Source organism: Oncorhynchus masou, chromosome 29 (genome assembly GCF_036934945.1).
Source record: "Oncorhynchus masou masou isolate Uvic2021 chromosome 29, UVic_Omas_1.1, whole genome shotgun sequence".
Lineage (NCBI taxonomy): Eukaryota > Metazoa > Chordata > Actinopteri > Salmoniformes > Salmonidae > Oncorhynchus > Oncorhynchus masou.
In genome coordinates, this window is record NC_088240.1 from 55284987 (window position 1) to 55312669 (window position 27683).

General features: G+C 42.4%; 1 protein-coding gene and 1 long non-coding RNA gene across 2 annotated transcripts in view; one reads left to right on the top strand and one right to left on the bottom strand.

Moving 5' to 3' along the window:
* Positions 1-496: 496 nt before the first annotated feature.
* Positions 497-18045, bottom strand: LOC135520031 (sal-like protein 3). Its single transcript, XM_064945339.1, has 4 exons — positions 16633-18045; positions 2894-6055; positions 2358-2701; positions 497-2198 (listed from the first exon to the last, which is right to left on the bottom strand). Exons 1-4 carry the CDS (start codon positions 16712-16714, stop codon positions 1758-1760), a joined length of 4029 nt encoding a protein of 1342 aa, XP_064801411.1. The 5' UTR covers positions 16715-18045; the 3' UTR covers positions 497-1757.
* Positions 18046-20790: 2745 nt separating this feature from the next.
* Positions 20791-27683, top strand: part of LOC135521226 (uncharacterized) — a 30041-nt gene continuing 23148 nt past the window's right edge. The window contains exons 1-2 of the long non-coding RNA XR_010452511.1: positions 20791-20881; positions 20983-21049. This is a non-coding gene — a long non-coding RNA (uncharacterized LOC135521226). The remainder of the gene's footprint in view (positions 20882-20982; positions 21050-27683) is intronic.

Sequence of the window (27683 nt, forward strand, 5' to 3'; positions counted from 1 at the left end):
AATTAAATTTGGAAGCATTTCCTACGACGGCTACTGTGGTTGTTTTGATATGTTGATTGGCTGTGAACAAATATAGATTAAAGTTAGGGGTCTGTTGGGTACACTCCTTGGGAAAAATAGTTCTACCTGGAACCAAAAAGGCTTCTCCTATGGGGACAGCAGCTTCCCCTATGGGGACAGTAATGCTACATGTTTATTACTTTTAAACTTTTAGAAACTTTTTCTGCCTCTTTGGGTTTTATTAAAACATTCAGCACCAAACTGTAAATATAAATTGTTGAACTTGAGGTATTGGGCTTCTCTCAAACCGCATGTGACATAAAATGCCCAAACAAGAATTAGGACATTCCTAACTGCTTATTTTGAATGTTATTTCAAATATGTCTTTCTAAGTAAATATACAGTAGAACGAGAAAGAGGTTACAAAACATTCTAACCCCCTTTGAAAGAAACCAGGAATCCAGCCTGAAATTAAATAAATAATAACAACAGCAAATGTAGAGAAGGAGACCAGTCAAACACAAGTGACCTGTTCTCTCTTTTTTTTATTGGAGAAGGTTTGATTGAGTGGATGAGGTTGTACTCTGATGAGTAGCGTAAGATACCGTACCAGAGGGCCAACTCTGCAAATAGTAGGAGTGGTACGCTGAAAACAATCAAAACTACACGTGATAGACAGCTCAGTCAAAGGTTAACGATAAGTCACGGACAAAACGTCTTGTTTAAAAAGTGCATTCACAAACATGACAAATACTCTCAAAGGATGTCTATTTTCATGTGATACAAAATATGCATACCTGTTTTAGAGTTGTCTGTATTTCTATACATATGTATTTCTTTAAAATGACATTTTCCCCCATCTTAAAAAAAAGAAGGTTAAAATCAGGTTTGTGATAATAGCAGCTTCAGATATCTCAACTTCTTCACTGTGCACCAGACATGTTACACATAGTCTTGGCTAGATATCCAAATAAAACCTTCACAATGTGTCTCTGTCGTACAACTGAAATGACATGTTGTCTTTATTGAAAGAGATATTTATAAGTGAAGTCTGCAGTTTAGAAAAAAAAGGATCAATAAAATGCTGGGGCTATTAAATATATTTTCGTATACCCGCTTTTTTTTTGTCAATATCATAAATACTAAAGACACAGGACAATATTATAAGACAATGCTGGGAGACTTAATGTAAAGATTAAAATAGTTTAAACGTTTTTTCAAGTGTTCTACTTCATGAGAACAAAATTGTAGGCGAGCACAGTAACACCATAATTCCAATTTACTTCAGTCCGTTGCTCTTTATCTCAGAGCAAACATAAACATCAGCCAAACAGCAGCTAGTCAGTCTATGCACATATAAGAGTTCGCTCAGCTTCATTTTAGTTAGTCCTTTCACAATAAGAGGCTTGCCCGTCACAATTGAGTCAAGATATTACTTTTCAAAAATAATCCTTAAAAGCAGTCAAACATACTGATAGAAACCAATAAGTACCATGCAAATCTTGCAAGACGGCATATTCTCAAACAAGAGACAAAGTATTCTTCGTATGAGCGAAATATCAATGAGGAGGGGTGAAAGGGCGAAAGTCAAAGACCTCTAATGAATACTAAATATTATATTTCCAAAAACAAACCAAAAAAAAAAAGTTTTCTGTACATAATATAGTACATAAGAGTTCAAACTGCATTAGCAGTTTCTTTCCTTTTCGTAAGACTCTTGTCTTTCCTCAGTCGTTTCCTTACTAATAATAAAGTCATTAATTGATCCCAATCTCTTTATTTTCCTCCATAAATCGAGCGAAGGGGCGTCTAGCCCCAACCTCCAGACCTGTCTTATCCATCCCAGTCATGGGAGGACTGCTGCTGGCATTCACCCGGTTCATATGGTCCATACCTCCAGACATGGCCCTTAGCGAGGTCATACCTCCTCCACCCAGGCTGACGGGCAACTGGGGGATGCCTCCATTCTGGATGACGGAGATCTCGTTGTTCTTCATGGCCAGGCCGTTGGTGATGGCGGCAGCATACTGGTTCCAGAAGCCAGGGTCTACGTTCATGGCCCTCGCCGCCAAGTCCTTCTGAAACATCTCGCTAAACTTCATGGCGTCCCCGCCCAGCAAGGCCATGGGGTTCTCCACGGAGAGACGGCGTCCACGACGGGCTGGCGCATTGTTCCACATGTGAGTGCCCATGTGCACCTGCATTCAGTCAACAGGAAACACAAGGAACAGACATTATTATTCAAGAGCCTCTGGTCTTTTTTTCATGTTCTTTATATAACTTTATTTTTGAGGTAGACAAATGTACCCCTTTTCCTATACTTTAAATGCATTTTATTATTATATTCTCTCTCATACCTTCAGGTTGCCTTTAGTGGTGAAGGCTCTTCCACAGATCGAGCAGCCAAATGGTTTCTCTCCTGTGTGTGTGCGCTCATGGATCTGCAGGGCACTAGCTGAGGAGAAGTTCTTCCCACAGTTGTGGCAGTTGTGCTGCTTGGGGGTGCGACGGGGAGTTGGCGGTGCCAGCATGGGGGTGATACTGGGGCTCATGTTGGTCTGGGGTGCAGAAGCGGGCACTTGGATGCCCACAGGCATGTAAGGACCGTCATTCAGGGACATGGGCTTTCTGTGCCTGTGCCCATTCATCTCCATTTTGATCATGTTGGATGCTGTGTTTAGCAAGCTAGAGTTGCTCAGACCTAGAGAGAAAAAAAGAGGATATGTTTAGTTGGGAGAAAGGAGACGTGTGTTATTCAAATGACACGTGGAAGACAATGATTTTAGACATTTCAGATATCATTCACGTAAATTGTGATTTGTATTTATTAATTTTCCTAGGAAACAAATTAACAATAAATGAACCATATCAAAGTCAGGATATTTGAATATACCTCTATCTCTGCCCAGGAACATCATGTTGAAGTGGTTCTCCTCCTTGATGAAGTGCCTGCTAGGCTGGGTTATGCTAGCAGTCAGGTCCAATGCCACATTACCTTCAGACACAGGTGCCGGGGATGGGGTGTCTGACTTCTCAGACTTCACTGTAGCCATCCCGTTGTTCTCCTGCCCCTCTGCTGCAGTGCTGCTGCTATGGTTGAGTGTGGCTGGGGACTTGGATCGATGACTCTCAGGGTGACTGTGAGCAGGGGAGAGGGGCTGCATGGACCCTGAGGACTCAGATAATGCCGGGCTTCCAATACTCTGGCCTTCCAGGTCCCCCGAGGCATACAGCGAGTCATTGTTGAAGAAGTTATTCTCCCCTCCAAACCCGCCACCATTCTGCATGGGCTTCAGCCCGAACGAGCGACTCATATTGACAGAGGAGTCGATCATCTTCATCTGGTTCTCCAAAGCAGCAATGCTGGAGATGACAGAGGTAGGTGGGGAGCGACCAGGGGACATTCCTGAATATGGATGGAGAGGTTTGGATGGGTCCATCATCATCTCTCCTTCTTTCAGCTCTGCTTCGTCCTCCATAGCTGCCTCCATCTCATCCAGTAGCTCGTCATCGTAGTTGCTCATGGCGTCTAAGCTCTTCTCGTCAAAGGAGAGGTCGGTGTCCATCTCCTGAAGACTCTCAGGCAGGGGGGTGTTGGGGATCTGGCCCCCCATGTGCATGCGGATGTGCTGTTGCAGGACTACAGCGTTCGTGAACTTCTTCTGGCAGATGGGGCAGGAGTGTTGGACCCGGAGAGGGGGCTTGGAACGATGGACCCCAAAGTGTGTTTTCAGATTGCCCTTGGTGGTGAACGCTCGGCCGCAGACCTTACATTTGAAAGGCCTTTCCCCTGTGTGAATGCGGTAGTGCATCTTGAGGGCGCTCTGGCAGCTGAGCACACGGTGACAGATGACACACTGGTTGGGGTCGGTCATCTTCTTGTCGATGTTCTCCACCAGCTGCTGCAGCTTTGAGGTCTCAGACGTTTGCATAGAGTCCAGGAGGCCGCCAAACGGAAACTTGGCCTTGAACTGATCAGAGATCATGGGAAGGATTGGATGGGAAACCGAGGAGGGGGCAATGATGGGTTCAGTATAGCTGTTAGTGGATGTGGTCGCGGTGACAGTGGTGGCGAGGACCACTTGAGTAACTGTGGTGGTGGTGGTCGTGTTCTCACCAGGCCTGGAAGTGGGTAGGTTTGGGGGCAGGTGGATGCCCTCTGGTTTAAGAATGGGAGGCATGTCACCCCCTAAGTTGGGCTGTGGAGACTGTGAGGTGGTGATCATGCCTGCTTCAGTGAAGAGGTTAGGTGACCGAGATGCACACTCACTGGAGGGTGGGGAGGGCCTCTGGGGTGATCTGCTAAGGGGAGTGAGGCTCGGGGAATCACCGTAGCCTCCCATCATGCTGGGGAGAGTTGTGGGGAACTGGAGCCCGACTGAGGTGGGGACTGTGGGGAGAACAGGTTTGCTGTCCAGCCAGGTGGTCACCGGCTTTTCTGGGGGGAAGGACATACCATACGGTATGCCTGAGCTGGTCGGCACGTTATCCAGGTATTCTGGCACGGGATAAGGGTTCATCTGGACGTGCGGGTACTTCTCCTTGTGCCTCTGGAAGTGGACCTTCAGATTGCCCTTGGTGGAGAACCGGTTTCCGCAGATGTTGCACTTGAAGGGCCGTTCGCCGGTGTGAGAGCGCAGGTGGATCTGCAGGGCACTGTCACTGCCAAACACCTTGGCACAGAACCTACACTTATGCTTGAAGAAGGGGTCCTCGGAGCTGGGCTTGGTGTCAAAGACAGACACGTTGGGGGGCTTTCCCTTGCGGTGCCTCATCAGAGCGGAGAGTGGGTCAAGTGCATTGGCCGTGGCAGCTATACTGGCTAGCGGGTTTGGGAAGATGACACTGCTAGATGAACTGTGAGGTATCAGCGGTAGATTGGAGGGACTGGTGCTCAGGAGGCTGCTGTGGCCTAGTGAAAGGGGGCTGCTGGAATTCCTTGGCAGAGCTGTACTGCTGCTGCTCATGCCTCCTCCACCTGTGGATTCAGCTCCACTGCTGCTGCTGTGTGTGATTGAAGCCATGCAGGGAGGCAGTAGAGATGACAGCACATTACCACTGGATGGAGGGAAAGAGGAGTTTGCTGAGGTGGTGTTGGGCATCGAAACATTTGACTGCTGATTGCTACTCTGCTGGGTATGGGAGAAGAGGGGCCCATCTATAGCAGAGGTGAGGGAGGAGGAGGAGCCCAGGCTGTTTAGCGGTGAGGGCAACCTGATGGGTAGCTGGTGGACAGGGGGAGTGATGAAGTTGTGTAACTGCTGGAGTTGGCTCGGCACGGCAGGGAGGCTGGAGGATGACGGCCCTTGGGAGCCAGCAACTGTGTTGTGGTGGTGGCGGTGATGGTTCTGGGTTGGCTGGGTGACGGAGGGCTGCCTTTGCATCAATGCCACCTGACTGCGGATCTGTTCGATCAGTTGGAGTTGGTGGATCTGTTGCTGCTGCAGCGCCATCAGCTGGTCCAGGATCATGGGGATGGCCAATGGGGAGACCCCGCTACCGGCCACCGCGGCATGGACACTCTGGGAGAACTGAGCTACTGCCACGCTGGTGCTGTGTAGCGTCTCCAGGGTGACATTGGTGCTCGGCATGCTGTAGCTCTTCACAGAGGATGGGGCAGGATCGCAAAGCTGAGGTAGAGCACCATCTGGCTGTGGGGAGGTGTCACTCTCTTCGAGGTCCACAGGTTTCTCAAGAGACAGCTCCATGGGCTCGTCCTCCTTGTCCAGGGCACTGCTCCCCTCCAGGGCTATCTCTGCGCCCTCATCGTCCTCACCCGGGCTGTGGCTGCTGCCCTCTCCAGCGTCCTCGCTGTCGGCTTGGTCACTACGACAGCTTGGCGAGGGCGATGGCTCTGCAGGATACTCCCGGGAGGGTTCAGTCTCGTTTTCGTTTACTATGAGCACCAGGGGGTTCTTGATGCAGCTCGTCAGGTGTTCACAGAAATCAGACCACTTGAAGAACTCGGCACAACACTTTTCACACACATGGGTCTCCTCACTCCCACTGCGGCTCTCATTCCCACTGTCTGCGTCATCCAGCACTTCTCCTGTGGCTGAGGATAGAAGGGGATGGAAGGGGGAGGGAGACAAAAAAATGAGAATTAATGAATAAATAATCAATAGAATTTCAACACATATTCTGCAGAGCAGCTCTGCAAAGATTTAACCTTTAATTATTTTTTTTTCTTTCTTTTAACGTGACCAAAATCAATATTCTTTTCTTTTTTTTAAGCCTGAACAAATTGCCCTAGTTCACCAATTCTCAAGACCCAGTTTTGCGCATTCGAGCCCTCTCAATAGAGCCAGGCTAATAATTTTCTTTGTGCAATCCATCAAATTATGAGGGCCTATCAATTGTGGATACTGCCGCTTAATGAAATTCCATAGAAGCTATTGATTTCCAATATTTCATGCAATTCACAGCTGCCTCATCTGTTGGGTACAAATCAGGTCTTTGATGGGCCCATTATGATTCTCCTATGCTATCAAGCCCCGCCATTTCCACCTGAATTTCAAATGCTTGAGCCTCTTCATTTAGCATTGCTAAGGTAATACATAAGCTCTGCATCTAAAGTGAATAAGTGAATAAATAAATTCAACCTTCAGCAACTGCTTGTGACTAGCTGCAATGCAATGTGGAGGCCCAGTGTATTCTACTTTGAGAGATATTTATAAAATATGTTTCAAATGAAAATGGTTGAGACTTGTTGTTGCTATTGTTGTTGCTTATTTCTCCCAGAATGTCCTGGGAAATTTGACCCATAATGTAAATGAGGATGTGAGCACAAAATATATGAATTACCGAAAACTGTGCCCTTATGACAGTACATCTTTTGAAATGAGAAACATTCTCTTTATAAATTAGTAACATGCAGCTTTTGTTACTCAGTTAGGTTTGTTCATCTTTCCTCCTCTCTCTCCCTTTTTGAAATGAGACTCAACAAATTACATACTAGTGCCATGGCAGCAGTCTCTGATTAGTTACACATGTTTAATCACAGTTGTAGGAAGCCACTTCCTCTTCCGCATACTGCCATCAAGTGCCAAGAAAGCAAGTAGGTTCATCCGAACATGGTCCTAATTCACACCTGATCAAACCATGAATACATGCACCCTTATCCGTTTATTTTATCTCATGTTCAAGTGGATGCATGGCTGAGTCTTTGTGCGTGTGTGTGTGCATGTGTGTGTGTGTGTGTGTGTGTGTGTGCGCGCGTGTGTGGACCGTGTGTTAATTTTTCCCATAGTGAGAGCTTGCTACTCTCCTACATGAAAAACTGCATGACTGCTTTACTTCAGAGACCCCAGCCGCTATGACTTGACACCCATAGACGTGTTTTCTAGCTCCCTCCTAGTGGGGGTCGATGTGAATCCTTTGAAAATGGTCAAATGTAAAGACATGGATCACCTTTTAGGTTACTATGGTTCAGTGGTTTCTTTCAGCCTGAAAATGCATTTCAAGACTATTTATTACCAATTAGTATATTATCGCAATCAGTGAATTCTGTAATAATTATATATATATATATATATGTGTGTGTGTGTGTGTGTGTGTGTGTGTGTGTGTGTGTGTGTGTGTGTGTGTGTGTGTGTGTGTGTGTGTGTGTGTGTGTGTGTGTGTGTGTGTGTGTGTGTGTGTGTGTGTGTGTGTATATGTGTGTGAAAAGATTAATACAACTTTAAAAAGTAACACGAATTTTAACTCACTCAAAATAAAAACATATTGAATTGTATGATCATTTGCTAAAGAAAATAAATCCAACAGATCCACTACAAATACTTTTTCACCCAGTAACAGAGTGAAGATATTAAGTAGTATTCCCACACTAACCATAGTGCAAGTGTTTTAAAACCTAATTCAAAATGCCATCCCAGGTGTGTGTGTGTGTGTGTGTGTGTGTGTGTGTGTGTGTGTGTGTGTGTGTGTGTGTGTGTGTGTGTGTGTGTGTGTGTGTGTGTGTGTGTGTGTGTGTGTGTGTGTGTGTGTGTGTGTGTGTGTGTGTGTGTGTATGAGCATGTTTTCCTGTGGGGGCAAAGGAACAAACACAGGTGAAACAAAAATCAAAGCAAAACCAAACATGGCACTTCTCCAGGGAACCACTCAGCCACAAGTCAACAAATGGGAGGAACGTACCAGGACACATGCGGTGTTGATGCTTGCAGTTAAGGGTTACATTTAGACTAGTGTGGAGTCTGGTTGGGGTGGCTTTTTGTTGTTGTTGTTCAAATGTACTTTCTTAATGTCAGAACACACATACAACTGTCTTCCACCCCCAATACACCCTCCTTTTTACTATTTAGACAAAAGTGGTGGCCATGGCCAAAATATGCTGTGGATGAGGGTGTACTATACAGGTGTACTGGAACACACACACACATCAACAACAGGAGTACCTTCTCATTTCCATAAATTATCCCCCCCCCCCCACCTAAATCAATCCAAATGTTTTACATTTGACAGACTACAGTGGTTCATTCAACACGCAGAAAACAGTGAGGGAACGTACGTTGCTCTATGCTTCAGTTCATTTCGAAGGGCACGACATCACCGACCTGCATCACGGCCTTTGTGACTCCTACGTGTCAGTTTAATGAGTCATTAGTGAAATAATTCATCACTCTTCTTGTAATTTCTGGCCAAAGGGGCGACGACACTACACCATCAGGGTCCGGTGTCTTTAACTTAATTAACAATCAACTGAAAGGCCTTTGGAAATGGTATCCGTTCATCCCCAGGAACACACTGGGGGCAGAGTGACGCCAGTTGCAGGCATTGTTTGATTTGTTCCTGTGAAGTGTGACACAATGGCATAAATTTTAAATATACAAAATTAAGTTAACGATAATGACAACAAACATGACGCACAGTGGAAGCCAGGCATGAAAGAATTGCGTACCATTCAAACAGTATTTTTCATATATTGTGTCTTTAGTGGTGTACATTAAGTAATTTTAGTGGTATAGGCCACACAGCTTCCATTTGCACAAATGTACCTACATATGCTTCGTGTGAAATGAGTTATTGACTTCACACAACACCAATACAAAACTATGAAAAGAGCAAGTTATTGGAAATAGAAATGCCACGTGATTGAAGGCAGAAATCCCCTTAGCCGATCAACAGACACAGGGGCTCATTTCCATAATTCAGGGTGAAAGGTCAATAATCTCAATGAGTAGGCATTGTTATAAACCGATTCGTTATTAGCATTTATTATAGCAGTTATTATTGTCAATCTCTAATTTCATTCATACAATTTGCTTTGTAAGTGAGTGCATTTGTTGGCCTATAAACATTGATCAATTGTGATTTGCGTATTTTAATATCTGTTATCTAGATCTAAGCATTTTGGGGATTTTGCATGTTCAAGATGAATACAAATGAATCTATTGAGAATTCTCACTATAGTGAGATTAATGTAAGTGGATGAATTTGAAGGGCAATTATTTGAGGATGTGTATATCACATACTGTACATTTCATTGCATTCCAGCAGAGTTAAGTCGATGCCCCATGTCCTACTGTTCAGAACATTTATATGAACAAGAATTTGAAATTGAGGTATCACCGCTTTTCAACAATCCCTTTCTTTGCTAAAATGTGTTGGTCCACATACATGTGTCATAGAAACGTATCACCACAATCGTTTATTTATTTAATTGACTTTGTGAACTGATTGAGATCATATGTGAATCATCCATATCCCTATCGCTAAAATAAAAGCAGACGACAGTAGTATAATGCAACTATTCAATATATATATATATATATATATATATATATATATATATATATATATATATTTATTTTATTTATTTATTTTGTTTAGTATGCCTACAATCTGGAATGTACAGGTTGTTACATAGGAATATCATTTCAGGACTAACATTGGGAAGGTTATCGCTGTTTTATTGAGACAACTAGAGACTTCTTTCTGGGAAGATAAGCATTTGATTACGGGGTTGATTTTCTCATTCTGGTGCAAATCTCTGCAAATAAAACAAATACGTGGTAAATGAAACACATTCTTTTTTTTGAGATGATACAAATTAACTACCTTTTCTAGAGGAAGTAAAATACACCAGACAGGTTGTTCTTTATCTTCTATGCGACTGAGGCTAGATCTTGTTTCGTGTGTGTGTGTGGGGGGGGGTTGTATTGATTCTCTTATAGCATGAGAAAGGAAGGCATTGGAAAATCCAATGTGGTTTTCATTTCTTTAAGAGTCTTCCTTTACTCAAATGCAAATATGAAGCTCAACACAATCAATAGGGGGATTGTAAGACGTTGTATCGTTGTATCCACTATCTTGCTCAGCAATCTTCGGCATGCTAACGGAAACCGCTAATCTCACATGTTACCTCAAAAGAGGTATTCATGCTCTCTACTGATTCTGTGACAGCCACTGAGCAATGTATTTAGCAAATTATTAAGCAATTACAGACTCCCCATTCTTAAAGGTCCAATGCAGCCGTTTTTATCTTAACATTGAAGCATTTCTGGGTAACACTTAAGTACCTCACTGTGATGGTTTTCAATAAGAATGGTCAAGTATAAACTAAAATAGATTCTTAGCAAAGAGCTATTTTCCAATCAAGAATTGTTCTAGGACTGTCTGAGTGGTTTGAGTGGGAAGGGAAAACTGAAAACGAGCTATTATTGGCAGAGAGGTTAGGAACTCTCTTTCTTATTGGACTTAACTAATGTGACATCACCATGCAGGCCAAATCTCCATCCCACCAAAACAGCCTGAAATTTCAGGTGGTCTTTTCAAAACAGCTCTTACACTAAAAGGGCATTATCACAGTATTATTCCAACCTCATAGTGTGGGAATATATATACAATCATGTTTTTGACTGCACTGGGCCTTTAACAATTTCCAGATTCACAAACAGCAGGGCAAACGCACACACCATCCCTACACCCCAAACACACACACAGAGATGAGTGAGGTACAGTCATACATGCAAACACCCGCACGCAGGCACACACACACACACACACACACACACTTGCAATTCATATAAACTCTATAATCATACAAAATAAATAGAAAGCACCCAAAATGTTAGAAAATAATTATTTTATTACACAAGTTACAAAAGCTTTTTACTCTGGAAAATTACATGATTTAATTTAAAAGCTTCTCTTTTGCCGAAACAAACATGGTTTCTTATGATATCTCATGCTTGATGACATGATAGCATGGCCTGAACCATCTACAAAACACTTCCACTTAGGTCCGAGTTCAGCCCCAATCACACATCCCCGGACTCGCCAACTCCTCTTCCCCTTTAAAAAGCATTTTTTTTCCCTCCAGCATTTAGGAGAGCTTAGGATCCTTAAAAGAGAGATGAATCGCTATAGGTCCAGCCCAAGCTGTGAGAGAGGGGGGTGAGGAGGAGGGATAATAAGGATGCCTGCAGGGTTCAACAATTTTAGAATTCCTGTACAAATTACTTTTTTCCACTGCATTATTTTCCTCACTATCTCCCCCAATTTCCCTGTGTTGCTTTTACATTTCGACTACCCTTTTGTACGACAACCGTCCCGTCAAGATGGCTAAGGAGCAGAGGACATTCCCAAAATGCCACCTCTCCAACACACACACACACACACAGCGGTGACTATCCCTGCTGCCTCCCTCCAAGACAGAGCCGCTGGTGATGACGTATGTACGCCACGTCTCAAACAGCTCCACTCTCTTGGATCTCCCCACCAGGACCATCACGCACATCCCCATCCGCACCTGCAGAGCAGTCCCCCACCAGGCAGAGCTTTCTATTTCACAGGCCTGGCCCTCACGCATAGTGGTACAGTAACATCCTATCCTCTCTGACAGAGGGGTCTTTGTCACTGCATGCAGATGTGGCCCCAGCCCAAACATTAGCGATTTGTTTGCCTAAGCGTATGCAATACAGTATTCAATGACAGCCTTCACCCTGGATGAATGTTTGTCACGACGCTGGCGAGTTCCTCTTCATCAAGGGGAATGATAGTTATTGTGTGTTTTTAAGCCCTAGGGGTTGTAATTAAAAGACAGCCATATTGGGGTGCCTTCTTCTTGGAAACATATTTGGCATGGCTGTGTGGGTGGTCCAGAGTCTTCCACTGAAATGATGAGAGAGGATTAAAACAAATGCCAAACAAAGCCTCACTGAATGGCAAGTGGGGATACAGCCCATGTTGTCACTGCTATCAGGACGTTCCCTCACTATATATCATATCGCCTTTATCTCTTTCTTAATTCCATCCATCCACTTCAATATGTTTTCCCTCTCTTGCTTCGCTCGTTCACTTGTAAATGTTTCCTAAGTGTTAGCAGACACCCGAACACTACGTCACTTAGAGGTTTGCCACTATGAACGGCTGGAGAGGATTCACTTTAAATAGTCGTATTTTCAGGTGTGTTGTGTGTGTGTGTGTGTGTGTGTGTGTGTGTGTGTGTGTGTGTGTGTGTGTGTGTGTGTGTGTTCTCCCTCACCCCTGGGGAAAGAGCTCTAAAGGGACCTAATGCAGAGGAAGCAGCAGTGAGATGAAAGCTTGTCGCTGTTAACACTGTCTAGGACACGGGTAAGCCGCGCTGCCAAGGTCAATGGCACAGCTGTTCTAATTGTATTATGAGCTTGACATCTAGCCGCAGCCCCTGGCAGGGCGAGGTGGGCAAAGGTTAAGTCAGCCAGCTCCATCATAGCTTTTCTAACCAGCCAACTTCAGGGCAAGTGGCTGGGAGGCCTGGGGGGTGGGGTTGGGGGTGTATAGGGGGGGGGGGGGCGAGAAACGCTTGTTGGCACTGCATGCGATTCCACTTTTTCAGGGCCACCACACAATAGGGCCCTAAAGTGCTACATTGGACAACAACGTAAATTCCCCACAAAAGCCCTAAGCACAGAAAAAGGTCAAATCAAGGCAGGATTTAAATAACTTATAAATCCCAATTAGACGCAGGCAGGAGGTGTAACGCAGCCGAGAGCAACAGCATGATATCAGAATTGCAGAACCCGCAACCCCGAAAAGATATGATATAAAATAGAAGTCTGGATTCATCCAATAACATTTAGAAAAACGTCTACTATGGTATAGGCATAGCAACTCGTTTCTATAGGCCTCTGTTCCCTTGCTGTGTCGTGACTGGGAGGTTACACACAATCAGCCAGGTTGGCGACGAGCAGAATGGATAATAAGTCCTAACAGTGTACTGAAAGAGAATTGGACCCTCTGAATTCCTTCGTACAACATACGCCGTTTTGACTTCAAGCAGAGTAATCAATAGTGTTGTCAGTAGCTGTACTACGGCAGTATGTAAACAGATCACAGTTACATCATACGTTTTGTCTGACATAAAGTGGTATAGTTACTTCAGGTTGTATCGGTGGAAATACGGCATTGTAGAGTATCTTATCGAATGGTCTATCACTGTCTTTTGTCCAAGGCGTGTGAAGGCTTCTCTCAGTGAAGCACAGTCTGTTCTGACAACAAGCAAGTCAGTGCATTCTTCCAACATCAGGAAGGATCCTCCGTAGCAATCGACATCAACTTATTAACATGCTAAGCAGTATGGCGTCGGTAGTTCTCACACAGCCATCATGTATGGCGTGTGTGTGTGTGTGTGTGTGTGTGTGTGTGTGTGTGTGTGTGTGTGTGTGTGTGTGTGTGTGTGTGTGTGCGTGTGCGTGTGTGTGTGTGTGTGTGTGTCTGCATACACATGTCTATGAGTGAGTGTAGCCGTGTGTGCAGACAGGTCACCCGTGACACAAGTCAGTATTGAAATTAGACGTTTGAAAGAACGTCTAACTCTGACGTGAGACTCTGAGAGCTGGTAGCAGCGTGATCCACCGACTACGTTCGTCTTCATCTCTTTTCATAAGTCAAGACTTAGAAGACAGAAGGAGAGAGGCATTCCACTCAGATCTATTTGCCATAAGAGGAAAATATCCAAACCAACATAACTGAAGAGGGCTTTCTCATTGACACAGCTGTTTTGATATTTTGATATGAGAGAAGGAGATGTGACTTTTTCTTGAACAGGCCCATGACAGTAGGCTCTTAAGAATGCGTCACATAGAGCACTTCTTTTCTCATCTTATTGAATTCATTGGGAAAATACGGATCTCCTTCCTCCTCCTACTCACGTAAAACGCCCTTATAGTTAACGAGGATCATCTTTAAATGAATGCTTTCCTTTATAAGGTCATTATTACCCTCTAAAACACAATAGATGGCATATGACAATCATAACCACGCTGTTTTCAGCATATATGCCTGTAACTAATAGATAGATGCCATTTTACTATCCATGGTTCTTGATATATACAAGAGAATGTATGTCTAGCCTGTTATACAGATGATACTTTAACCCTGGCTTTACTCTTGCAATTCATGGCTATAATCAACCTACAAGGGAGGCAAGTGTGATGTATTGTCCAATCAGCTTAGCTAGCTACATTACATTTTTGGGGGGACACTGACTGCCCTATGCATGTGTTACCTCTGGTATGATAAGACAACGAGTAAATAAATGAATCACAACCCATGCTCAGCATTGTGACTCGGTCACCCTAAAATGTTCACCAGGAAATAAGATTGTTATTTGTCCCTAGGGATGACATCACACTTTTATTATTTTATTTTACAGGATCAGTACCATGGATGTGCAGTATGTGCTGGTCAGCGATGGTTCAAGATAATGACAGTTGTTTTTGTCGAGAATACCACGTAAGCTGTATGGATAGTCAATAAGAAATGCTGACTAACACATGACACTCTTTCTCGATCTAATAGGAAGAAGGAAAATAACGTGTTGGTAATTTCAGAATGCTGTTAAAATGACTTGAAAAATCCGTAGGATTGCAATATACATTTTGGAGAGGAAAAACAAAGATGTATTGTGAAGGTTTTAAAATATAAAATATCGCACTAAACTTAAATATATGTATATTATTTTTAAGGTATATAGAAACTTTTGCATGCTACAGATACTCAAATTGTTTTTACAAATAATTATGTAGCTTGATCACGATTCCTGAAATATAAAATAAATAACAAAACAAACAATGTAATTGAAATATTGAACGAATCTTTACTCAATAATGAATCGTGCATAATTACCCATGTATGAGTTTACATGTGCATTAAACTACATTATAGACAAATCACCGGGACCTGATGTAAAACGCCATCGAGGATTTGTATTCGATAAAAAAGGTTTTTCAACATTAATAAATGGAGGAATTTTTTTAATCTTTATTTAAAAAAATGTCCGGATAGGCTATAAAACCAAACTGACATGCATTTTCGTGTCGTGTGCTTTGGGTGAAGATTTCACTTTAGTTTTCTAATTAAAAGGTTGTACACTCTTCAGACGCATGCAGCACATATTTTTTTTAGAAAAGAGTGACCCCTTTCACACGGCTAACCCTGTCAACTGACCGTGTAGACATATGGAACTACACGAAAACAAACCAAGTGTGATACATTTATGTGAGGGAGTAAACAAAAACATTTCCATGACAAAACATGCTCTGCACTTAATCTATCGCAGAATATGCAGTCCGCTCCTTTGAATGCCAGGATAGGCATCGACACTGGAAAATAACCTACCGTATGCCGACATAAATACATCAAAACGACTATGTATTGTCCTCTTTTAGGAAGAAAATGTTATGCAATGTATTGATGTAAATACTTTCTCAAAGTCCGAAGGCATAAATATGATGTAGAGCGTGGTATGTTCAACATAATTACATTGCTTGGTATTTCAAATGTTTACATCGTGTGTGTGTGTGCGTGTGCGTGTGCGTGTGTGTGTGTGTGTGTGTGTGTGTGTGTGTGTGTGTGAGAGAGAGAGAGAGAGAGAGAGAGAGAGCCACACCAACTGATGAGGTTGCATTTGAAGAAAAAACATTTTTGATTAATATAATATTTGAACTCATATTAAAATAGTTTCAAACTGTTTAGTTTAGTTTCTTGATACGAAAACTATCGGAGTTTCTTATGAACCATACTCTGAAACAGAGAGCTCACTTGCACTCGTTTAACGCAGTAGGAGATCTATTTGCATGTAAAAACTAAGACAGGTATGAAATTGTTGTGGGAGTTATCGAATTAAAACTGTTAAATACCGACTTGAGGCCATTGCATTTGCTTGTGTTATGTTGCTTTGTTACCTAAACGCACAACCAACAACGGTAGGCTATTAAAAGTGACTTCAAACGTGTTTTTGATAGTACCTTTAACGTGCTCTGAATAAAGCTTGAAATGTCACCAAATGACTTTCTTGTAATAAAACAGGTAGGCTAGTTATTGGAGTAAGTAAATAAAGAGTTCCCATCTCATTTGGAGGTTGCGTTGGGTTTCCCAACATGATGAAACCGGTGGAAGCGACAAGGAGATCTATGCGTAAAACCATAAGCAAAGTTTCGCAGGGACCGCGACATATAGATAGATAGATACACATTCTATTTTAAGTCATATGACCGATATTATAAAGTCACTTCTACATAAATACATAGCCTTTCCAACACAAATGATGTCCCGGAAAAGCTTGCATTCGGAGAAAACAATACGTTTTGTAGACTTGGACATGCGTTTAAAAAGATTGTCCCAACCGCAGATAAAAGCATAACTTACCATTTTCGGATACCACCCCGGCTATTGTGGAATCCTCGTCCGACTTGAGGTGCTGTGGCTTCGCTTGCTTGCGACGGGACATGCTGCTGATACGCTGCGAGATGTTTCTGCTTTTTGCAGATACATCAGCAGCGACCGAATGAAAAAAAAAAAATCACAAATAGTCTGGTTGCAAAAATTACGGGAATTAGCTAGTGTTGCTGTTGCGTGGATTGCGCATGTCGGTATATAATTATGATAGTGAATAATGCATTACGATTAATGGTACTGTGTGAGAGGGATTGGCTGAAGTCCAGCGGACACACACTGGATATGGTAATGAGGGACAGACTAAGCAATTAGCTGCTTCACTCTCAGACTATCTGTCTCTCTTCTCTCGCTATCCACCTCCTCCGACAACACACAAAATCTCGCTTGTTACGCCCAGCATTCATGGGGGTCTACGTCGCGGAAGGTCAGCTTTTCTCCTTTTCTGTGGAACTTTCTTTCACTGGTGCTGGAGATTCATTGATGCAATTCTTTTCTTGCGTGTATCCAATACTTCAGCCATGCTTTTAAGTAGTATTTTCCACTTGGGTTGTGATCTTCTGATAATGTAGATGACGGAATTCGAACAGTTTGTCTCAATGCTCATACTTTCCATCCTTCTTTTCTTCCATTTTATTTAGACTAGATAACTTTTGTCCCACGACTGAGTACTTCCTGTGAATGTGGCTGTGTGCATCTGAAAGTGTTTTCAATGTCCCTGAAGTGGTTCAGTCTTTTTTTAAATCTTCATATAATTGACAGCATCCTCATTCAAATAACATCCTTGCCGTTGGACATCAGTCGCCGACACCCGCTAGAAGCGGATGGGACGGATAAAGTTTTTGAGGATGGTTGTGAGTTGTTCCCAGTGCGCCTTGATGATGCAATTCCGTTGTAAAGGGGAATTATAAAAGTTCGGTTTGATTGCCAGCGGACAAGCAAGGAACATACTTGTTCGAATTGCCACTCAAAGTCTGTTTTGCGTCTTCTCAGAATCGGCGCTCCTTGTCGGAGTTATGAAGTATGAAATAGTTCCTTGTCTCTATACGCACCTAATCGTTTGTATAATGAGCGTTTATTTAAAAAAATACAAAAAATACACCCCAACTGGCGCTGGGTGGCTAGATGTGCTCTTCCCCCTCGTGGTGCTTTGCTCCCGGCTGCGCGTTTGTCTCGAGCTGCTCTCCAAAAGTCCCCTCTCTTCCGTCAGTTGCTCGCCAAAGACCCCGGTCCTTTCCAAGGAGCTTTAGATTTTTTTGCGGGTCGATCTACGTTCTCATATGTCGAACATGAAACTCGTCTTCGACTTCACTTGAGGGTTCGTAACAGGAGCACTGCTTGGGAGGTTTGATGTAGCCGTTGTTGCCCTCGCCTTTAGCTCGGTGTGTGGGGACTGTGCTGTGTGTGAGAGAGTTAAACCTTGGGCTAGGTTCAGCCCATTGCGTTGAGCGACCGCTAGGATGTACCACACCGTTACTGTTTAAATCATAAGCTTCACACTAGGCTCTGGATTCCACGACGAAGCGTATTTGATACCATATAGACATATATATCCAAATATCAACCATCGGAATAATCAGTTTGTCTAAAGTGTAGTAAATAAATGTATCTAAAAATGGGTCTGTGACTTTATGTATATCTAATTAGATTACGTTTCCCTATAGCTTCAACATTAATTTATTGCGAACGATGTGCTCTATATTTTATCATATAGCCCTAATTTTAATTATTGTACATAACGTGGAAGAAAATATTGGAAACAAAAGTGTTGACACAAAGAGTTAATTTGTATTTCATTGTACATTTGACTTTGGTGATGCTGTGCTGGAGGCCTACTTCACCCCTTTTCGATGCAATATTAATTTAAAAAAGAGCGTTATTATCCACAAAGAGCGTTTATTTGCAGCAGTCTACAATTACATTTTTAGTGTGCAACGTGTTTTAGTTCAGTTTCAGTTCAAGATAGGCTATAACAAACAACCAATAATGTATTTTCATCTGTGAAATAATATGAATGTGTGTTTTTTCTCTTCCTCGGTTTTCTCCTGTGTTAAATAAACAAGCCCTGGCTACATTTTCTTGCAAATGGTGATTTACATTGTAGCCTAGTAGCCTAGTTTGCAAGGGTGGGACTTGGGGCGGTTGGGAGGGGTTCATTCGGGGTTGGACTGTATGAGTGACAAACACCTGTGTTGCCATATTTTGTCAATCCCTGCATGGTTTACGTCAAGCATTTTTTTCTTCTGATTTTCAAAAGTCAGATTGTGTTAACCACATAGAAAACGGTAAGTAATAATTCATTTAGTTATTTTTCATATCATAGTAGACTATCAATTTGTTTCTCTTCCCTGATGCAGAAACGAACAGGAATGAGCGTTTCCCGTCGTGTATGGATACCATTCTAACACTTGAATATTTCCTTACTGTGAAATTCTGTATAGCCCTTTATATATATCCCACCCCACCCAAAAATTGAAATGTAATCTTTCTCAACAATTACATCAATAAAGGTGCACTTTTCCTATTGTCCCCAAATCAAACAGCAGCTTATCAACCAAATGTAAATGATCTGATAATGTAGGTTAATACCTTAACATATGAAGAAATACGATTATAAATTACATTCTTTGTTTATGTCCTTTTATTTCCTATAGTGCACCTTGTTAAAGGATCCTCTGTGTTTGCTATCAAGATAGGCCTACAGCTGATTATTTTTCATTGCATTGGGCTGGGTCTTTTCCCCTGTGTCTAACATGTGGTGAGAGACATTTTCATTGACAACAAGGTCATCCAATGAGCAAACTTTTAAAAATTCCATCATCCCCTTAGAAGTTATGTCCAGAAGGATGTTATTATCTGGTATTAATAGATGCAGCCCTGGGAAGACAAAATCAGCTATTGATAATTGCAAGGAGTATACCGCAGCTACTGTATCGATCGGCGTGTCCTCCATTCCCCTGGTATAGAGAGATAAGAAGACAGACTCTTTAGAGCAATATAATTTCTTTTGACCTATCTGCTTGCTACAGACTTATGATGAATAGCTAGAGTGGCTAAAGTCCTTTATCACGAAAGTTACCCCTTGATATAATATTGATTCTTTATAACTAGCTCGCCACACAAAAATCAAACTGTCCACTTGGCCATCATCATCATCAATATCATCACAAAGGCAGAGAAATGAAGATCCCTTGTGCCTTCTAAAGGGAGCTCTCACAATCTCCTCTCTAATCTTTACTTCGCTGATGATGAAAGGAAAAGAAAAGATACAAAATGCCATTTAATCCTGTACACACACACCTTGTGTGAAAGGAAGACACAATTGGATCAGTAGTATTGTCGACTGGAGAGGCTTATGTTGACACTGTTAATTAATTTGACGTGCTTTTTTTTGATTGATGTAGCCTGTGGGCGCACGCGTCTCCATAAACGTCAATCTCCGAAGATTTAAAAATGTTTTTTTATTTAACTAGGCAAGTCGGATAAGAACAAAATATTTTTTACAATAACGGCCTACCGAGGAACAGTGGGTTAACTGCCTTGTTCAGGGGCAGAAGGACAGATTTTTACCTTGTCAGCTCGGGTATTCGATTCAGTAACCTTTTGGTTACTGGCCCAACACTCTAACCAGTAGGCTACATTCCGCTCCTAAAGATGGTAACACTGTTCTAGTTCAAACCTACCGTAACCTTCACCTGCGCGAAACTGGCACTATGGGAGGCACTCATTCATCACGTTAAAATAGTCTAATACCCTGTTCCTCCCGCCCACTCCTTCACCCAAAACGCCATTCCTGTCACAATTCTAATGATGCAGTTGTGGACAGTTATGGCGTTTTCTTTGGAGTTTGAGTTGGATATTTATTTTAATGGAAAATTAGGATTTGTAAATGAGTAGTTTTGTTGGCATTGGAGTAAAAACATATGGAGATGATCAATAACTCGAATAGCCTACCAAACACATGCATAAAATATACGTATAACTATTTTGTGAACCTGATACGGAAATACAACTCATCTGCCATTTAACACTGTTAGCCTAATGATGACTGTATTAAGCTTACAATAAAATGTTTGTTGCATATATGCTATTAACCGTGCACTCTGTCTGTATCCACTCCTTGAGGGAGAGTGCGCTGGTAAAGGGAGGGAGGGAATGAGGCAAACAAGAAACATGTAATCACCCAAACAACCGTCCTTTCCCTCTGGATTTGTGTCGTAAGGTAAGAACAGGGCACTTCTACTGCTAGTACTGTATTGTTAACATAAAATGTACCGGCTGACTTTTATTCCATACTCTTTCCAAACACCCTGCGATGAACAGATAGCCTACAGTATCTACTTCAAAGGATGCACAGGGGGCCGCGAGACGGTTACAATGGGACTTGAAGGTAAAGTGTTGCTTTACAGTCCTAATCGTTGTAAAGGGGATGTAGCCTATTGCCAGCATAGGGACGAATAAGCAAATTAAAGTCATCTTCGTCATTTATCCTATGTAGCTGTGTTATAACAGAAACGTGTTTGTGTGGGGTGGTCATTTATCTGTTGGAGGTAATACATCATCATTCATCACAGTATTTTGAGGGGAATATCCGCAGTAGTCAATGTTTCGTTATTCATGTCTCAAATGTGCTAAAACGCAGAGAGAGTTCCCGTTGCTGCGACTTGTGCTATTGTGATTTCAAATCCGATAGGATGCGTTTTACAAGCCACCTCCCTCACCAATGCGCATAGTTTTGTCTGGGGCTAAACATTTCATCATAGGCCACAGCTCTGAAGTAAATTGTCTTGCTGGGCTTTGTTGATTAAATATATTACGAAATCCAGTACATATATATTACCCCAGTGGTCTATTTTATTAAATAATTTTGTATTGGTTTGTCATAGCCCAAAGTCAGGCCTAAACCAACAGTGGGCCACATCTCAGAGCAGATGTATTTTATAACAGACACACACCAGTTCATGTCATGGAACTCGGAATCTATTTGCTTGATATATTTAAATCTGTGGTTATTGTTTCAATTTCAGGACACCACACCACAAGCCCAGCTCTCACAGGCATAGCATTAGACATCCATCCCCATGTTTCTCAAAAGTCAAATTTCGAAGTGTTTAAGGTTAAGTTCAGGAATTAAATTTTTAAGGTTCGGCATTTAACTCCGAATGGTGAAGGTAAGGGTCAAGGTTTGGGATAGGGCTTAAAACTAAAATATTTAAAACTACTTCCTAATAAGAGGCAGATGCTTACACTCACCCACAAAGCCCGAGCAAAACCAAAATTTACTTGATGGTAACAGTGCTCACTGTTGCCTCTAGTGACCACTTTCCACATCCCCTCCCGAAATGGATGGAAGTCAAATACTTACTTGTAACAAGGGTGACCTGGCTGTGCATGCAAGCGTACACAGACACCGACCCACACATATATACACTAACCGTCAAAGGTTTTTAGAACACCTACTTATTCAAGGGTTTTCTTTATTTTTTTAAACTATTTTCTACATTGTAGAAAAATGGTGAAGACATCAAAACTATGAAATAAGCAAAAAAGTCTTGAACAAATCAAAATATATTTTATATTCTTCAAAGTAGCCACCCTTTGCCTTGATGACAGCTTGGCACACTCTTGGCATTCTCTCAACCAGCTTCTTCCAGCGTCTTGAAGGTGTTCTCACATATGCTGAGCACTTGTTGGCTGCTTTTCCTTCACCCTGTGGTCTAACTCATCCCAAACCATCTCAATTTGATTGAGGTCGGGTGATTGTGGAGACCAGGTCATCTGATGCAGCACTCCATCACTCTCCTTGGTAAAATTGCCCTTACACAGCCTGGAGGTGTGATAGGTGAATGTCCTGTTGAAAAACAAATGATAGTCCCACTAAGCCGAAGCCAGATGGGACGGCATATCGCTGGAGAATGCTGTGGTAGCCATTCTGGTTAAGTGTGCCTTGAATTCTAAATAAATCACAGATAGTGTAGCCAGCAAAGCACCCCCACACCATAACACCTCCTCCTCCATGCTTTACGGTGGGAACTACACATGCAGAGATCATCAGTTCACCCACACCGCGTCTCACAAAGACATGACGGTTGGAACCAAAAATCTCCAATTTGGACTCCAGACCAAAGGACAAATTTCCACCGGTCTAATGTCCATTGCTTGTGTTTCTTGGCCCAAGCAAGTATCTTCTTCTTATTGGAGTACTTTAGTTGTGGTTTCTTTGCAGAAATTTGACCCTGAAGGCCTGATTCACACAGTCTCCTCTAAACAGTTGATGTTGAGATGTCTGTTACTTGAACTCTGTGAAGCATTTATTTGGGCTGCAATTTCTGAGGCTGGTAAGTCAAATGAACTTAACCTCTGCAGCAGAGGTAACTCTGGGTCTTTCCAGATTGACTGACCTTCATGTCTTAAAGTAATGATGAACTGTCATTTCTCTTTGCTTATTTGAGCTGTTACCATATAGGTCTATTTTCTGTATCCCCCTACTTTGTCACAACACAACTGATTGGCATTAGAAGGAAAGAAATTCCACACATTTTCTTTTAACAAGGCACACCTGTTAATTGAAATGCATTCCGGGTGACTACCTCAACAAGTTGGTTGAGAGAATGCCAAGAGTGTGCAAAGCTGTCAAAGGCAAAGGGTGGCTAATTTGAATAATCTAAAATATTTAGTTTAACACTTTTTTGGCTACTATATGATTCCTTATGTGTTATTTCATAGTTTTGAAGTCTTCAGTATTATTCTATATTAGAAAAAATAAAGAAAAACCCTGGAATGAGTATGTGTGTCAACTTTTGACTGGTACTGTATATATTACACACACACACCTGTTGCCAGATACTTGCAATAGTGTGCAACTGCAGCACGCAATTTGGAGCATTCCGGTGTCCCCGAGCATCCCATTGGTTCCTGCATGAACCCCCACGAGCAACACATCTGCATGCCTCTGTCCTACTTTTGAGTGTGCCCGACAAACGGGGGTGAAGGACATTGTGTACCGGTTGCCCCGGCCTCACTCTAGCACAGCAGGCGGGAAGCTGGTGTGACACTGTGTGCTGGCTAGCTAGTTAGCAACACTGTGTGCTAGCTTGCTAGGTATTTGGCTGTATATTTATACTAACAATACTGTCTGATTTACCTATCAGATGTCATAGCATAATCAATATTAAGTGATTTGACACAAAACTGCACGTTGAGTTTATGTTTACACTGTTTCAACTTAGGCAAGATTAACTAAAAATGAAACAAAGGTCTTGTACCGGAGATGAGTAAAATTTGATCTGACTGGCCCAATCAAGCCTTATTAAAATTAATTGAATTGACCAATTTAATCTGCTACTGTAATTAAATTTGTAGCTTGGGTGTAATTGGACTTTGAGTTGGCACGGGAGACGCAGTGAAATGTTCATCGTTTTCAAGAAAGAACAACGTGTCAAATTGGTCGTGATAGGCAGTGTACCAAATGCAACCGGACGCATTGACAGGACCCCTGTGTTACCAGCTCAGTACACAAACAAAACCTATTTGGTGGATCTGTCAGTGTCAGACAATATTGTGGCACGTGTGGAGAAACAAGAGATGATCCCCCCTGAAGACAGATACAGTATGAATGAGTTGGCAAAATATCGTTTTTTTGGAGGGGGGTGAAAAGGTTATACCGGACCCTTGCCGTTGTTCTTCCTGTGGCATGTAATGTCACGTAAATGCAATGTGTCAGTTTCATCATAGTGTGATTCTGATCCTTGTCCCAGGGGTCAGGGCTATGGCAGTTATAATTGGATCAGGGTTGGTATCTATTCCATTTCAGTTCCAGTCAATTCGGAAGTACACAGAAATTCCAATTCTCTTCAACGCTATTCAACGAGGAACATTTAGAATTTGAATTTGGCTTAATTTCTGAATTGACCTGAAATGGAATTGACCCCAATCCTGACTCGGACTATACTCTTGACTGAGAAATGGGAGTCGTCAAAGTTCGCCTGGGAGTAGAATGATGGGCCCTACTAGAATCTCTTAGACCATCTTTACACTCAAAATCATCTTGGATGAACCAATACAGAGCCTGTACCATACTTTAACCTTTCACACTCCAGAAGGTTTTGCCATCCTAGTGAACTCTGCTCCCTGCTACTGTAGTCTGGATCACTTAGGCCCTATATCCTGTATATTTTCACCACATTCAGTGTCATAGATGTGTTCTTATCTTTTCATAATGTAGTTATTTTTATTGCTAAGTTGTACATGTCAAATTCTGGTATTGCTACAGAAAATTTTTTTTTCAGTGACGAGTGACTGAATATGAAATAATGCTGCGAGTTTCGCAGGCATGAAATCAGGAGCATCTCTTTGAAGATAAAGCAGTTTGTGTATGTTAGAGTGTGTGTTGGGGCAGCTATCTGTGCTCGTGATGTGAAGAGATAACTGTATCAACACATGTGTGCACGTGTGTGTGTGCATGTGTGCTCATGGACACACACACACACACACACACACACACACACACACACACACACACACACACACACACACACACACACACACACACACACACACACACACACACACACACACACACACACACACACACACACACACACACACACACACACACACACACACACACATCCAGGTCCCCATTGGGAGATTACGTGAATAATGGCCATGAGGGGCAAAAAATATATAAAAACACTCTAGCAAGCCACGAGCATACATTGCTGGGCACTCGTTTTTAGTTTTCTTGTTGTAAAACCTATTCCAAACCAAAGCACTTAACTTACAGGTCACAGGCAAAGGTTTCCCTGTTTTTCCAAACCTTTCTACATACAACAGCTAAATACATCATAAAAATGATCTGCAGTAATATAATTGTCAAGGTAGATGTTGTATCCTTGATATAACACACAAAGAGGGGCGGCTACCTGCCAACATGCTCCTTTGGAATTGTCACGGCCGTCATCCTGGAAGGAATAAGTGGACCAAAGTGCAGCTCATAACGAGCATACATATTCCTTTGATTTATAGAAATGTAGCCAATAAAACAAGGACACGACCGTGAAGCTTAACTTTGGCTATAATACCTGTAACAAAGTCACTACCCACAAAACAACAGAGAAAGAAGGCTGCCTAAGTATGATTCCCAATCAGAGACAACGATAGACAGCTGTCCCTGATTGAAAACCATACCTGGCCAAAACAAAGAAATACAAAAACATTGAAAATAGAACATAGAATGCCCACCCAAATCACACCCTGACCAAACCAAAATAGAGACATAAAAAGGCTCTCTAATTTCAGGGCGTGACAGGAATGCTTGAAAATGATGGTTCAAAATTATCGGATTTTAGTGCACAATCTGCTCACCTGCTGGATATTGTACTGTTGATAAACAAAATTGGAACTCTATTTCACATTGGACCAGCTATTCCAGTCAGGAATTAATCCGGTGCCAGGATACCAAAATAGTTGTAAATTTTCACTAGTGCTGCACTGTGTCATTCTTGTTGGTCGGGTTTATGCAAATTTACCAGGGAAGATCAAGATCATGGATGTTCTTGACTAGCTAAGCCACAGTTAGGATAGCTAATGTTTATTAGCTAGCTATCCAGCTAGCTAATCTTGGGTCCACAGTACAATTGTCAGAAAGGGACTAGCTAGCTATATATGGTCAAATTTGCTGAATTATTTCCATGTGGTAGTTAGCCATATTTTGGTTAGCTAGTTAGCTTGCTGGCTGCAGCACCAATGGTTAGATGGTTTACTTAGTGGGAAACAATATTTCTAGCTAGCTAGCTAACATTCATTGTACACTGAATAAAATATGAAGACAACATGCAACAATTTCAAGGATTTTATTGAGTTAAAGTTCAAATATGCAAATCAGTCAATTTAAATAAATTCAGTAGGCCCGAATCTATGGATTTCACATGACTGTTAATACAGATATGCATCTGTTAGTCACAGATACCTAAAAAGAAAGGTAGGGGAGTGGATAAAAAAAACTGTCAGTGTGTGGTGTGAGCACCATTTGCCTCATGCAGCGCGGCACATCTCCTTCACATAGAGTTGATCAGGTTGTTGATTGTGGCTTGTGTAATGTTGTCCCACTCCTATTCAATGGCTGTGCGAAGTTGCTGGATATTTGTGGGAACTGGAACACGCTGTCGTACACGTCGATCCAGAGCATCCCAAACATGCTCTATGGGTGACATGTCTGGTGGGAATGCAGGGCAAGGAAGAACTGGGATATTTTCAGCTTCCAGGAATTGTGTACAGATCATTGCGATATGGGGCCGTGCATTATCATGCAGAAACATGAGGTGATGGTGACAGATGAAGGGCACGACAATGGGCCTCAGGATCTCGTCGCCGTATCTCCATGCATTCAAATTGCCATCGATAAAATGCAATTGCGTAAGCCTCAGGATCTTGTCACAGTATCTCTGTGCATTCAAATTGCCATCGATAAAATGCAATTGTGTTCATTGTCCGTAGCTTATGCCTGCCCATACCATAACCCCACCGCCACCATGGGAACTCTGTTCACAACGTTGACATCAGCAACCGCTTGCCCACACAACATTATACACACTGTCTGCCATTTGTCCGGTCAAGTTGAAACTGGAATTCATCTGTGAAGAGCACATTTCTCCAATGTGCCAGTGATCATCGAAGGTGAGCATTTGCCCACTGAATTTGGTTACAATGGCGATCTGCAGTCAGGTCAAGACCCTGATGAGGACGATGAGTTCCCTATGACGGTTTTTGACAGTTTGTGCAATAATTATTCTGTTGTGCAAACCCACAGTTTCATCAGCTGCCTGGGTGGCTGGTCTCAGAAGATCCTGCAGGTGAAAAAAACTGGATGTGGAGGTCCTGGGCTGACGGGATTACACGTGGTCTGCAGTTGTGAGGCCATTTGGACGTACTGCCGAATTCTCTGAAACAATGATTGAGGCAGCTTATGTAAGTGAAATGAACATTCAGTGACCTGGCAACAGCTCTGGTTGACATCCCTGCAG

Bases quoted from the DNA above. Each gene is read 5' to 3' on its own strand.
- LOC135520031 (XM_064945339.1), bottom strand. From the start codon at position 16,714: ATGTCCCGTCGCAAGCAAGCGAAGCCACAGCACCTCAAGTCGGACGAG. The intron at 6,056-16,632 runs GTAAGTTATGCT...TTCTATCCTCAG, and splicing joins CGGGGTGGTATCCGAAAATG to CCACAGGAGAAGTGCTGGAT. The intron at 2,199-2,357 runs GTATGAGAGAGA...GACTGAATGCAG, and splicing joins CCACTAAAGGCAACCTGAAG to GTGCACATGGGCACTCACAT.